The sequence below is a fragment of the Trichomycterus rosablanca genome, chromosome 15, assembly GCF_030014385.1.
Source record: "Trichomycterus rosablanca isolate fTriRos1 chromosome 15, fTriRos1.hap1, whole genome shotgun sequence".
NCBI lineage: Eukaryota > Metazoa > Chordata > Actinopteri > Siluriformes > Trichomycteridae > Trichomycterus > Trichomycterus rosablanca.
Genome location: NC_086002.1, coordinates 6123241 through 6137598, shown reverse-complemented (window position 1 = coordinate 6137598; position 14358 = coordinate 6123241). Strand labels below are relative to the sequence as shown.

The window sequence follows — 14358 nt, the reverse complement described above, 5'->3', positions numbered from 1 at the left end:
GGTTTTTGTTTAAGCCTTCATGGCGGGTGAGAAAAATACCAACAGGATTACCTTAATACCACCCCACATGTGTCAAAGGTAGGGTCATCAGATAGGGGATTGTGCAAGAGTTCGGGATATTACAGTCCTGGCTACTGAAATGCCACTTAAACCGTAGACAATAAATATCTTTGCTAACCTGTTTGCTCTTTAATTAAAGATATAGGCATTTTAATTAACATTTAATGCTAAACAAAGGGGGTCACATTTTACAAATAAATGTCTTTGCAATAAGCTCGCTGACTACTGACTGATCAACAGGTTGAAGCAGTAGTGGTCAGCTTTTTCATGGAATATAAACCAGTGGCCAGTCATTAGGGTAATTCAGCAGAAATCACAGTAACTCCTAAACTGTCATACAAATTTTATACCAAGAGGCATAGCGACCAGAACCTGACCTTGTCTTAAATTCACCTTTCTCTAGCAATTTCACTTATTTATCCCTGTGCATAGATTGTTTTGCCAACCAGGGCCAGACTGTCATCTGCAGGTCAAAACCATTCTGCTGACACTGTTGTTCCCACCATGAACTCATGCCATTCCGGACAGACACAAGCCTAAGCCCTTTTTTCCGCCACTTTCTCTATATAAAGGTGGGGGAGTCTACATTTCAGGGCTAGTGCTCATCCTGGCACAATATCAGTCTGTTACGATAACCTTAAAAGGCCCTCTCTAACCTTACACTCGTTTACTCGTTTTCCTTAGGCAAGTAGGTCATTTAAAAAGTGTATAGAGCACCAGGATCGTAAACCTAAGTGTATCTAAGTCACAACAGTCCGAAACAAGCCAAGCCAAGTCGTTATGGATATTACCATCCAACACCCATGGGTCAGACGTGTCTTGGGCTATCCCACTCGCCTATTCGACCAGTTCTTTGGGGAAGGTCTGTTTGATTATGATCTCTTTCCCTACAGTGCCTCCACTATCAGCCCCTTTTACCGCCACTCGCTCTTCCGAAGCTTTCTGGATTCCTCCAGCTCAGGCATCTCTGAGGTAGGTGTACAAGTTTGTTTCTAAATTAGGCCTAAATGTAAACGTGAATTTCATAATTGAGGTTTGTTTATGGTTTGATAATGCTAAGTTGTTTTTCTGACATAGATTATCTGACGGGGTAAGAATTAGCACAGCATTTGCAATAAAAACAAACAGATGAAATGAGCTTGGGATGCTGTATTATGCATGTAGTGCTCATTATTTATTATAGACCTGATTATTATATAATAGAACCATTGAAATAAAGAATAGGTCAATGATGTGTAGTGCTGAGGAGAAAGTATCCCTAGTATTACTAGTACTAGCCTGTAATTACTATGAGTCTGTCATCATAAATAAAAGATTGTGATAGTTGTATAGGTTAGTCTTTAACTCTCCTACACTAATTAAATTTTTGTATTATCGATATCACCATGTACTAGAGCAAGATGTCCCAGCAAATAAGTGAAAAAATTAAGTTTTAGTTTAACTATTAGTTTTATTTTGAAGGGAACTTCTGAGTACATCACAGTACATGCTGAGTGAAAATGAGGTTTTCTACTGAGTAATTCAACAGTTTAAAAGCGTGTCTCTTCTGCAGGTGAGCTCTGACAGGGATAGGTTCACAGTCCACTTGGATGTGAAACACTTCTCGCCTGAGGAGCTTCAAGTAAAGGTGGCAGATCACTATGTGGAGATTCAGGGCAAGCACGGAGAGCGTCAGGTGAGTTGACCACACAAATATTCATGCAAATTTAACCAATTCTCATGCACACTATTTTTGCACAAGACATTTAGGTCAGCCATATTTTTTACTATTTTACTATTATCACTAATGTGTAGCCAAGCAATAACTAACAAAAAATATTTGTATATCAGTATTATCTTATTTTAGACAAAGCAAACCAGTTTCTAAGCATTTTAATTGGAGACAATGTAACTTTTGTTCATCACTCAACATTGTTGTGGACTATAAAAATGACCAAATTGTACCAAGAGAAGGGCATAGGGTCTTATATTGTCTTGGCCACAGATTGTTATGACATTGTTGAAGCTTTAATTAACTTGCCTAATGTGGTGGTGCAGCAGATGTTATATAACTGCATGTGTTTTCAGATAGACATCACATTTGCCTCATTTTTGGCATTTGTTTACACCTTGTGCTTAATCATTTATAGGCAACACAATCTTCATCTTAAATCTGTTTCAGATGGTGAGCCATTTCATAGAAAATGCAAAAGTGAATGCCACTAATTGGCACTTGGTTTACTTAATCTAAAGTGGGAAAAGTGGTCCTTTATTAGAATGTGCATGCATAAGATTGTGTGCCACTTTCACAAAAAGAGTCCTAGACAAACCTCTTTATACTTCAGTGCAGTTTAGTTTACTTTCACCACTTTTTTCCTTTAACTTTTTCCTCTTTTCTCCTTCTGTCCTACAGGATGACCATGGATACATCTCGCGTGAGTTCCACCGCCGTTACCGTCTGCCCTCCAACGTGGACCAGTCGGTCGTGACCTGTACGCTGTCGGCTGATGGCCTGCTGCGGACCAAAAACTGGGGGCTCAGAGTCTGGGCATGGAGAACGTATCATCCCCGTTACCCGGGATGACAAATCCAGCTCCGCTCCTTCTTCTTAGACAGATAAAAGAGGGGGTGTGAATGAGGCTTAACAGAGTCTTTTATTTTCAAAATTAGTACAACTAACTAAAAGATAATGAAATGATCAGTAGAAAAGGTTTGGTCCTAAATTTTGAGACAACCATTTAAAGGTTCATTTAAGATTGACTTCTGATTTTCTTGCCCAACACAATAGCAACTCCTTTTTAGTGTAGCCCTGGATTTAGAGAATTATAAAATGACAAAAAGGATTTGTTCCATTTCCATTCTTAGAGGTTGTGAGCAGATTTATCTTGCATACTGGCTTTTACTTCACCTGCCTGCTCTCTTTTTACCTTAACTCATGTCACACTGGTCTTTTTACCTGTCCCTCAGCTCTTAGCTCTGTTTTCGTTCAGAAAGCCCCTTACCTGATCTGTTACAAGTTATAGTAATAGTAATAAAAGAAGTTAATCAAGAAGCAGTGTGTTTACTTCTACTGTTTGCTCTGATTTTAAAACTTTAGTTCCAAAGCATATATGAATGCATCTCTTAGAAAAGGGTCTAGCTAAAACTCTTTTTCATCTTCTTTTATGAGTTTGTGTGTTAATTAATTATCACTCTATTATAAAGTATAAAAACTTTTCATTTACTTCAGCAATCCAAAAACGTAATACATGTAACAGCAAAATTGGAACACATACATTTTGTCTATTAAATTTCCAATCCTACTAAACAACTGCCTTTAATGCCAGAAAACCAGTAAAAGAGCACTGAACTGCCAAAAGAGGACAACATGAGCTGAGGAGTAAAAACTAGCCCACACGAAGTATAAGTTCAGTCAGTGAGCTCACTGTTCCTTCTCTGTGTTCAGAAAGGGAGATTTGGTGAGGCTGGCAATGTCCTCTAGAGTCTCCTGGGCAGTCTTGCTAAGGGCTGTGTGGCGGCTTGAGGCCAACTGATGGATTCTCTCTACTGGAAGGGAACGCTGCAGGTCTGGGTTGAGCTGGACCAACACGTCACCCTCCACCAGTAGAGACTGAAGCAGCCGCAGAGCCTGCAGACATATCTCCGAATCCTGGTCTAACAATGACAGCAACAACAACAATGATAATATAGCAGATATCCAAAGGCTGTGGATTTTTTACAAATGTAATAAAGTACACTAATTGACAGGTCTGAGAAGAAAGAAGAGAGGGGGATTAAGTAAAATGGGGATTGTGATTTGGTTGTGTTTGTAACTTTAAAAGACACTTTTGAGGACATACACATTTTCCATGTACTCCAAAGTCTATTCACATGTATCTTTTAGAATTTAAATGGGATTAAAGCAGCTTTACAGGGATGCAAGTGCAAAAACATTGATCATCAAACCTCAGGTAAAGAAGTTAAAAAGACCCCAATTCTGTGGCTCACAAGTAATTTGTGGCTGAGAGCACAGCTATACAGCACAGCTATACAGAATCTATAAATCTATAATCTGTCTATATATCTATAATCTATCCATAATCTGTACACATCTATACATAAATGATTGATTATGTCTTGGGGGAAGGCCAAAGCCCTGTCCAGTGTATTCCTGCCTTGATGAAGATTAAATAAAATAAAAAAACCTGTTAGGTATAGATGCAATACAATGACATGACTACATTGCTATCATTCACAGCTAACAGATACCAGTCTTAACCTGGTCAAGGCCACTTCATTAGGTAAATTAGGCTTTAGAAAGTAATTTCAAACAGTTCAAATCCAAATGACACACACCTTTAAGTAGGGTTGTTAAAAGTGGTAGGAGTGCAGGACTCTCGCTGATGTATGTTAGTCCTGTCACACTGATGCTGACGTTGTATAAAGCCATCAGCATCAATCTGCACACAGATGCAACACACACACACGCGTCAGAGTTCAACCTTAATACATCATTTGCTTACTGATTGATAGCTAAGTGTGTTTATTTACAAAGAGCAGTGTTTTATTCAATAATGAGCCAAAACAATAGAACCGCCCTCCCCATCACCATCAGAATGGTGTGTCATAATTTCAGTACAGTACAGTTTTAAAGGTTCATGACAGCTTAACTTAGCAAGATACAGTAACTTGTTTTTTTTTCCCCTATAAATTGTCACCTCTTTGCCTATGTGCCTATGTGAGTTGCGACCTACACTTTGAGTTTTGGGAAGACTCCAGGTTTCATCAGCCCAAGCAGCTGCATTAGAGTGTCCAACAGGACATGAGCAGAACTAGAAATGAAGTCCCTCCCACACGTCACAGCTGCTAAATCTGAAAATACATCAACAATTAGCTTTAGTGCTTTACAACTGCTTTATGCAGCCAAAAGCAGCTGGATTTAAGTTATCAGTACATAAAGAATCCTTACTAGTGATGACGCCAGCCAGTGCTAGCACAAACTGGTGCTCGTGGGAATTGTAATTCTGCTCTTGAGGTTTTTCCTCTTCGTCCAAAGATTTGACAAAACTCTCCAGAGTTTGACCCGCTACACTTAGGAAGGGTTCCAGCTTTCCCTTTGCATTCACACAGATCCGAGCACACGATCATACAGACAGAAAGAAGATCACAGAGAGACACACAAGCTATGTTTTAACAACCAACAAATAAGAAAAGCCCCATCAGTTTAAACTAAATATGGAATTTATGGAACACTTCCATAAATATAAAACACAAGAGTAACTGTGTTTTATTTCATAACAGCTTTTACGCTTCTTAATATCATTACATCATATTATTCTTTTAAATAATTTTCATGTTTTTTCACTGCTTTATCCTGGTCCAGTTACCCTAGAATCAATTGGCGAGATGCAGTAACAGGTGTCGATCATCCCTCCCCCTCAGACACAGCCAATCACGTCTCTATGTCTTTTGCCTGACCAGCCGATAGCACATATAGGTATTCGAACCTTGGATCGCAGCAGCAGTAGTACGTCAGGTGAATGTCTCACCACATTTTACTGGATTTAATTAACATTGTTTACTTTATAAGGGCATACAAAACCCTATTTTAACAAAACCCACAGCTCAAACATTGCCTTACTGTTGCTAACAATCACCAAAAAGTGTACACCAGCCGTTCTGCTATAAAAAATGTTTTATTATTAAAATGACTCACATCAGCCAGGATGTCTCTTACAGCCTCTTCTTTGCGTGAGGCGCTCCAGAGCAGAGTGCAGGTAGCAGCACCCAGACCAGTACAGAACTCCGCCTGCTGCTGAAGCTGCTCACGGCTTTCCCATAACCGCTCTCTCAGAACCAGTTTCTCCTGAAAGCACAATCACATCACATAAACAAATTTATAAGCTCAATTATTGATAATGATATAATGTAGTTATAGTATATGTAGTTACATGACAGTTATTAAAGAATTTTTTTCCTAAATCATTTAATTTTCATCAAATGCTTTATCCTGGTCAGGGTCAAAGTGAGTCAGGTTCCACCAATAAACACTGGGCACAAGGCAGGGCACCAATCTATTGCAGGGCCATTCAACCCTGAGACATAGCCAGTCATGTCTGTGTAGACGCCAGCCAGCTAACAGCATCCCTGAGATTCAAACCTGGGTGTCATCAGTATTGGGCTAGCGTAACAGACCACTACACCACCCAAGCACCCTTTTTCTTCCTTTTTTAAATGGAATAATACTCAATATTTTCCTCACCTCTTTCTCTTTCTGGCACTCAGATTGTGCTGCTTCAAGGCAGGACTGTAGGTGTGAACAGTCCTGCTTTAACTGTCGCTGCTCCTGCTGGCTCTGCTCCTTTACTGTACAACACAATGAACATGGAGATAGCATTACTGAACTAAGCCAATAAACACGTTATTTCTAAAGCATTCTACACATTTAAACTTTCTCATAAATCCTACACAACAAGGATGTTAGGTACCACTGCTAAATAGGGACCATAAACTGAAGTGTTGTCATTTGAATAGGAGATGGTAAAGGTGAAAGTGCAAGCATTAGGTTTACATCTTACATATGTCCAGGGCCCGGGCTTTATGCAGGGCTTCTAGAAAGTCACCATTGATGACTTTGGGTAGAAACTCTCGCAGTTGCATGACCTCTGTGCACAGTCTGTCCAAATCTCTTTTTCGGACCCGGACAAAGCAGTTATCTCCTGCATCCTACATCCATACATAAAAAAGCCTTAGTATTTCCATATGCAGTGGCTATGAGACATTATTCAAAGCTTTGGTATTAGTATAATGGGCCTGGGATTTTTTGCTGTTTTTTTCTCCTGGATGAATAGATCTCCCAATCTAGTCATTTCCAATTCCCCATTGTGAATCCGCTGCTGACAGATCACCACACGCCCCCTCCGGCATGTGTCTAATCTGCAGCCATTTCTTGTCAACTGCCAGTGTTGGGTCCCCACACAGATCCATGTGACGTCCCCTGCAATGGATTGGTGCCCTGTCCTAGGTATTCCTACATTTAAATTTACATTTTCGGCATTTAGCAGACGTCTTTATCCAAAGCGACTTACATTACAGTTACAGTATACAGTCTGAGCAGTTAAGGGTTAAGAGCCTTGCTCAAGGCTGCTTAGGTGGTGCAGCGGTAAAGTACGCTAGCTCACCAGAGTTGGGGTTTCGAATACATCGTATCGAAGCTCAGCTCTGCCTCTCCGACTGGGTTGGGCGGCAGCATAAACAACAATCGGCTGTTGTTCAGGGTTAGCGGGTAAAGAAAGTCGGATCATAGGTCCTCATAACTGGTGCAACTGCGGCACCTGCTGGCTGACTGATGGCGCCTGCACAGGGCTGAGGAATAACGCTGGTGAGGGTGTGGCCCTCCGAGCACAGTGCCCGTCAAGTGTATGAACTCGACTCATGCAGGTGAAAAATGCACTATCCGTACTGACTATGCGTGCCGGAGGGGGCGCATGTCAGTTGGGAGGCGTCCTCAGTCAGCGGTGAAGGGTCAAATCAGTATAGAGGATGCATTCAGGGTAAATTGGACACGACTAGACTGGGGGATAAAATTGGGGGGGGAAAAGTGGGAAAAAATAGTAAAATAAAAAAAAGAGCCTTGCTCAAGAGCCCAGCAGCAGTAACCTGGCAGTGATGGGAATTAAACCAGCGACCTTCTGATTACTACACCCACTGTAGACGGGGTAAAAGTAAAAAGATAAACTGCATAAAAAAACACTGTGTGCCTCAAAGCATCACAAATTGACTGTACATATGTAATTCCACTGTATTATATTATATTGTATTATATTATGTATATATTATAAGGTTTATCTTATCTGATTATTACTCTTCGTCACCAGTAATACTATGGCTTTAGAGTGAAACAATGGCGACATCTGGAGGTTACTGATGTATTGCAGCAAAAATAGCAAACGAGCGGGAGTTATAATGTTAACTTAATAAAACACGACGGTAGTAATGTTTATATAATAATACTGTATATTTGGAAATTAAAGACAATGTTATGTAATGCTATCTTAGTAAATTCTAACCAAATGTATCTCTAAACTACCTTTCTAACGTTTGTTTTCTGTGCTATCTTTGTTAGCTTTTGCCAGATTGAGCAGGTTTACTCGTTTGTCATCATTTGACTATGTGTCTCTTTCAACCCCTTTTCAACTATTTGTAAGTAATTTTAATTAAATTAAACATTTACATGTTTACAAACGTGATATTAACATGGTATGCTAGTGTAGTGCCTCATAACTAATACAAAAAAATGGATTTTGGAAATGCTGTAGGCTGTATTATGTGTAATACCTCTGTTATCGAGCCCTGTGGTGAGGTTTTAGCTTGGTCGGATGATTTCATGCTGATCAAATACATTTATCTAGTCAGTTCTCTGATACACAACATCTGTAGAAACTCGTATTAGTGTTTTTTTTTTTATGTTTTACAGGGTAAATGAATCTTTCTAGCTCCCTCTGTTGGCTCCCTATGTATAATTCCGAACCTTCAGTTCGGTTCCACACATTGTGGGAATCGACTCTTACTCTTTGTATGGTTATCCGTGGAGTCGATTTCAAGAATCGATTCGGGAGAAGATTGACTTTGCACGGGAGTGGAAGGAGGACGTTTTGCGACGGAAGGTTTGAATTAAACTAATACAACTGTACAGTGAATGTAAAGTGGACAATGGCAGAGGAATCAGATGGTTATATACGGGATCATGAGAATTTGGATGAAAATGACGAAATGTTCTGGGAGGAAATTAGGAAAAAACAAGTAAGACGAAGATCAGAATTTAGCAGTAGTAATGAGTCCATAGACACAGTTAAAAGGAGCAAGTCTGAATTAAGAACTAGAGTCAAGGAGCCAAATAAAGAAGTTTGGAAAGTAGTTATAGTGTTTGAACAACAAGGAGGGCCAGATTTACACCCCATTCATGTTACCAAAGCAATAGAGAAGGAAATAGGTAAAATTAATCATGCACGGTTTATGGGTAATGGTAGATTATTGATATTTGCAATGTCTGAGGATCAGCGAGGGGAGATTTTAAAAAAGACTACGTTAAATGGTACTAAAATAACCTCGCATATCCCAGGAATAGCGGCAAAGAAAAGAGGAGTAATATTCGGGATTCCAGTTTCAGTATCAAACGAAGAGATCAAGAGTAACCTGAAAGGGGGAGAAATAGTTAATGTGAAACGCCTGACTAAAGGTAAAGAGAAAACAGAAAGTTTGTCAGTCCTGCTTTACTTTAAAAATGAAATGCCTACAAAAGTCCAAATGGGTTTCATGTGCTACCCAGTAAGAGAATTTAATCCCCCTCCATTACGGTGTTTTAAATGCCAAAGATTTGGTCATATAGCTGCACAATGTAAAGGTAGGCTAAGATGTGTAAAGTGTGGAGGTGAACATGTATATGGGAAATGTGGAGAAAATGTTCAGTTAAAATGTTGCAACTGTGGAGGTCAGCATAGTGCTGCTTATGGAGGATGTGAGAAACAAAAGGAAGCAAAAGAAATACAGAAATACAAACTGACTCATCAAGTATCATATGCAGATGCAATCAAAGAAATACACAGAGCTAAGAAAGACACTAATACTAACAATACTGTTTCTCCAACAGAGCAAACTTCTAGGACACCAACAAGTAATACCTACAGTTCAAACACAGTGAGACAGAATAATGAGAACCATATGAGAGAGATAACACAACAGACAAAGGTAGGCTTACCAAGGTCTAACCAAGCATCAGAATGTTGTGAGTGCAAAACAAGAATTTCCAATGAGACTCTGTTGATTAAAAAAAATGAATTTATAGCATTTATCTGTTCCATAGTCAATGTCACAATGCAACACGCCAGAAAAAGTGACCGAATTAGATCAGTTGTAGAAAATGCAAATGATTTTTTGGGCACAACAACTAAAGCTGATGAGATTCATGAAATGTTAAACAATAAATATGGAGAATCACAAACTGTCTAAATATTTAATGGTACTAATCATTCTTCAATGGAATGCAAGAAGTTTGATTGCAAATGGGCAAGAGTTTAAAAGATATGTTCACGAGATAACTAATAAGCCAGATATTATTTGTATACAGGAAACATGGTTAAAATCACATTTAGAATTTGTTTTAAAAGGCTACAACAGCATAAGGCAGGATAGAGGAAAAGATAGAGGAGGAGGATGTATAACCTTTATCAAAGAAGGAATATCATACAGACATATAGAAACAGCTGAGGAACATGAATGTATTGTGACTGAAATTTTTAATGGCACTACTGGTAAATATACAATTATTAATTATTATAACCCATGCAAGGTTTTAATTAAGGAAGTATTGAAAAACATTATCAAAAGAACTCATAGAGAAATTTGGTGTGGGGATTTTAACGCCCATAACAGTCTATGGGGAAGTAAACATACAAATTTAAATGGGGAGGTTGTTGAAGAAATGATAAATGACAGAATGCTTGTATGTTTAAATAATGGTAATGGAACACGGATAAATATATACAAAAATGAAACATCATGTATTGACCTGACTTTAGTTGATAGGAAAATAGCTAATATATGTGAATGGGAAGTAGATCAGAACACAAGCATTGGTAGTGATCATTTCCCTATCTTCTGTAAAATTGAAATGGAGTTGAAGACTGAAAAGAGTTACATTCATCATAAATGGCATTTCATAAAAGCAAACTGGGAGAAATATTATCAAAGATGCAGTGAAGAAATGAAAAATATACCTGAGACAGACCAATCTATAGATCAGTTGAATGATAGTATAAGCAGACTCATTCTCACTGCAGCTAGTCAGAGCATTCCTATTAGCAAAAGTCAAAAAGAAAGAGTAAATGTTCCATGGTGGAATGATAAATGTCAAGAAGTCATTAAAAACAGAAATAGAGCTTTTAAAATATTACGTAAAACTTTAACTGTAGATAATCTTATAGAATATCAAAGGAAAAAGGCACTAGCAAGGAAAGTAATAAAAGACGCTAAAAGAGAATCTTGGAGGCAGTTTTGTTCTACAATTGGAGGAGAAACAACTCTGGATAAAATATGGAAGATGATTAAAAGGATATCAGGCAGATATAAACCAACAAGTATCCCAGTACTAATAGATAATAACAATATTAAAGCTATATCAGATAAAGGAAAGGCTGATATGCTGGGTAAAATGTTTGCCGATGTCCATAAAGGCGATCATTTAGATGAATGTTTTAAAAAAAGAAAAGAGGATATCTTAAAAGTAAATAAAGGTATCCTAAATGCCAAAACAGAAATAGGAACTATACTGGATGAAGAATTTAATATTTCAGAATTGCGAATGGCTGTAAATAACACAGCATACTCATCACCAGGAACAGACAATTTATGTTATCCAATGTTTAGGAAACTCCCTGATGAAATGCTGGAAAAGATCCTAACACTATTTAATAAAATTTGGAATGAAGGTAAATTACCTAAAATATGGAAAAAGGCAATAATTCTTCCATTTCCTAAACCAGGAAAAGATCCAAATAACCCAGGGAATTACAGACCAATAGCTTTGACCTCACATTTAGGAAAGCTCATGGAAAAGATGGTAGTTGCTCGTTTGAACTACTTTTTGGAAAATAAAAATTTGGTTAAAAGTTATCAAACAGGATTCAGGAAGAGTAAATCAACCACTGATGCCCTAGTGAAACTCTGTAATGAGATAGAGAAATCATTAATTATGAAAGAAGTAATGACTGCAGTCTTTCTTGATATTGAAAAGGCTTATGATACTATGTGGAGGGAGGGCCTATTAATCAAACTGGAGAAGATTGGGATTAAAGGTAAAGTGTACAACTACATACTTGACTTTTTGTCACAACGCACCTTGAGGGTCAGAGTAAATAATGAATTATCAGAAGAATTCATGGTGGAAAGTGGAATTCCCCAAGGGAGTGTAATCAGTCCTATTCTATTTAACATCATGATAAATGATATATTTGGAAAAGGAAGTGAAGGATTATTATATGCCGATGATGCTGTGATTTGGAAAAGGGGACGTAATGTGCCATATATAGCAGAAATCATACAAAAAGAAATGCAAATATTAGAGCAATGGGGAATGGACTGGGGTTTTAAATTCTCCATGCAAAAATCTAAAGTGATGTTTTTTACTAGAAGGAAAGTACCAGACAACTTTAAAATAATGTTATATAACCAGCCACTTGAAAGAGTGAAACAATTTAAATACCTAGGAATCTGGATGGATGAAAAAATGACATGGAAACATCATATAGTACATGTAGAAACCAAATGCAAAAAGGTACTAAATCTCATGAGGATGATCTCAGGGCAATACTGGGGTGCAGACAAACAATCCTTGATGAATATATATAAAGCACTAATCAGATCAACCATAGATTATGGATGCATAGTATATAGGTCAGCATGCATAACATCTCTCAGAAGTTTAGACAGGATTCAGTATAAAGGAATAAGGATTGCTTTAGGAGCCATTAAAACAACACCTACATGTGCACTTCTAGTAGAATCTAAAGAAACCCCATTTAAACTAAGATATGATCAATTATCCTTAACATACTGGGTAAGGCTGAAAGGGAGTGTGTGTAATCCATCTTTATCAGTTTTAAATGAATGTTGGGAATATCAAACAAAGAGTAATGGTTTTGGATGGAACATTAATAGCACAGCAGAAAGGTATGGAATTAAAGATTTTAAATTTAGTCCTGCATTAGTGATAAGTAGGGTTCCACCATGGATACTACCAACTCCAACTGTTGATATTAAATTACTGAAAGAGAAGGCAGAGCAACCAAATGAACAAAGTCTTGCAGAATGCAGTCAACGGTACCTTATATCTAAATATTATGGCTTTCTTAAAATTTTTACAGATGGGTCAAAAGATCCAGAAAATGATCATTGTGGAATAGGGATCTATATTCCAAATTTTAAGAAAAAGTATGGATACAGAGTAAGCAATTTTTTATCAATTTACTCAATAGAAATGATTGGAATAATAACTGCTCTGAGGTGGATCGAAGAAATCAAACCAATTAGATCAGTTATATGTACTGACTCACTAGCAGTTTTAATGAGCTTTGAAACAGGTAAATCAATAAGAGAGGATTTAATTATGGAGGTTAGGCATATTTTACTGAATTTAAAGAACCTTGGAATAATAGTTCAGTTTTGTTGGGTTCCATCACATGTTGGTATTAAAGGAAATGAAATGGCTGATAAATTAGCTAAAAAAGCGCTAGGAAAAGGAAATATAGAAATTAAAATTCCAATAGGGAAGGGAGAAGCTAAAACCAAAATTAAATCTGAAGTTATACTGAAATGGCAAAATGAATGGGAAACAGAATATAATGCCAGGCAATATTATTCAATTCAAGGAAAGGTGTGGGGGAAAAGGACAACATCAATAGGTATCAACAGAAGGGAAGAGATTGTATATAGTAGATTAAGGTTGGGTCACACAGGTCTTAATAACACACTACGGTTAATAGGGAAAGGCAATGGGTTATGTAATGTATGTCACGTCCAAGAAGATGTAAATCATGTATTATTTAAATGCAATAAATACACAAAATATAGACACCAATGGCAAGAAAGGGAGGAAGGGAATGAAATAGGAAATATTCTTAAAGAAGAAGGGATGCAGTGTGACCGAATTAAATCATTAATTATATTCCTTAATGATACAGGTTTAATTAAAAGAATCTAAGACCTAGAAAACATAGCCTGTTAAGTCCCTTTACACACTCCTGTACAGTAGGTGGCGGTATGCACCAAAGAGATGTCACCCGCCAATAAACCAACAAGAAGAAGAAGAAGAAGAAGAAGAATCGATTCTGCAAAATGGTGTTGTTGACACAGGACTGGATATTACACAGCAGTGGTTTGCAAAATGTGGTACGACCAGCACTGCTAGCACTTAAAGCTTCCCAGGTGGTCAACAGGATAAACACCAGACGAAAATGAGCTGCATACATATAATTAAAAAGGAATGATTTTAAATCGTGGTAATGTTTTAAGTTGTTATTCACCCATCTCTCTGTGCTGCATTCACCTGCATCACAAAGCATTAAACATTTGAAATGTTAATTCATTCATTTATTAGCGCATTATCCTGGTAAGGGTTGAGTGTGTCCGGTGCCACCCGATAAACGTGGGCACAGGGCAGGAATAAACACTGGACAGGGCACCAGTGCACACAGAGCAACATACACACGTTGATTCACTTACAAGAACAACATTTGTAGTTGGCAGCATTTGTGGTTGATTTATGGCTTTTGAGTCTCACTCACT

General features: G+C 37.8%; 2 protein-coding genes and 1 long non-coding RNA gene across 3 annotated transcripts; 2 read left to right on the top strand and 1 right to left on the bottom strand.

Moving 5' to 3' along the window:
• The first annotated feature begins 507 nt into the window (after positions 1-507).
• Positions 508-3083, top strand: cryaa (crystallin, alpha A). Its single transcript, XM_063010504.1, has 3 exons — positions 508-1032; positions 1613-1735; positions 2453-3083. Exons 1-3 carry the CDS (start codon positions 841-843, stop codon positions 2621-2623), a joined length of 486 nt encoding a protein of 161 aa, XP_062866574.1. The 5' UTR covers positions 508-840; the 3' UTR covers positions 2624-3083.
• A 256-nt stretch (positions 3084-3339) lies between these two features.
• On the bottom strand, positions 3340-8546 carry hsf2bp (heat shock transcription factor 2 binding protein). The gene is made up of 8 exons (XM_063010503.1): positions 8356-8546; positions 6597-6744; positions 6281-6384; positions 5735-5884; positions 4988-5132; positions 4773-4890; positions 4375-4478; positions 3340-3693 (listed from the first exon to the last, which is right to left on the bottom strand). Exons 1-8 carry the CDS (start codon positions 8419-8421, stop codon positions 3461-3463), a joined length of 1068 nt encoding a protein of 355 aa, XP_062866573.1. The 5' UTR covers positions 8422-8546; the 3' UTR covers positions 3340-3460.
• Positions 8547-8583: 37 nt separating this feature from the next.
• Positions 8584-14072, top strand: LOC134329291 (uncharacterized). Its single transcript, XR_010014855.1, has 3 exons — positions 8584-8820; positions 9668-9765; positions 13823-14072. It is a non-coding gene; the product is annotated as an uncharacterized LOC134329291 (long non-coding RNA).
• Positions 14073-14358: the final 286 nt, after the last annotated feature.

Excerpts from the sequence above, each read along its gene's own strand:
- hsf2bp (XM_063010503.1), bottom strand. The coding sequence starts at position 8,421 with ATGTATTTGATCAGCATGAAATCATCCGACCAAGCTAAAACCTCACCA. Across the intron at positions 4,891-4,987 it reads ACTGGCTGGCGTCATCACTA|ATTTAGCAGCTGTGACGTGT; the intron begins GTAAGGATTCTT and ends ATGTATTTTCAG. Across the intron at positions 4,479-4,772 it reads GTCTTCCCAAAACTCAAAGT|ATTGATGCTGATGGCTTTAT; the intron begins GTAGGTCGCAAC and ends ATCTGTGTGCAG.
- cryaa (XM_063010504.1), top strand. The coding sequence starts at position 841 with ATGGATATTACCATCCAACACCCATGGGTCAGACGTGTCTTGGGCTAT. Across the intron at positions 1,033-1,612 it reads CCAGCTCAGGCATCTCTGAG|GTGAGCTCTGACAGGGATAG; the intron begins GTAGGTGTACAA and ends TCTCTTCTGCAG. Across the intron at positions 1,736-2,452 it reads GCAAGCACGGAGAGCGTCAG|GATGACCATGGATACATCTC; the intron begins GTGAGTTGACCA and ends TCTGTCCTACAG.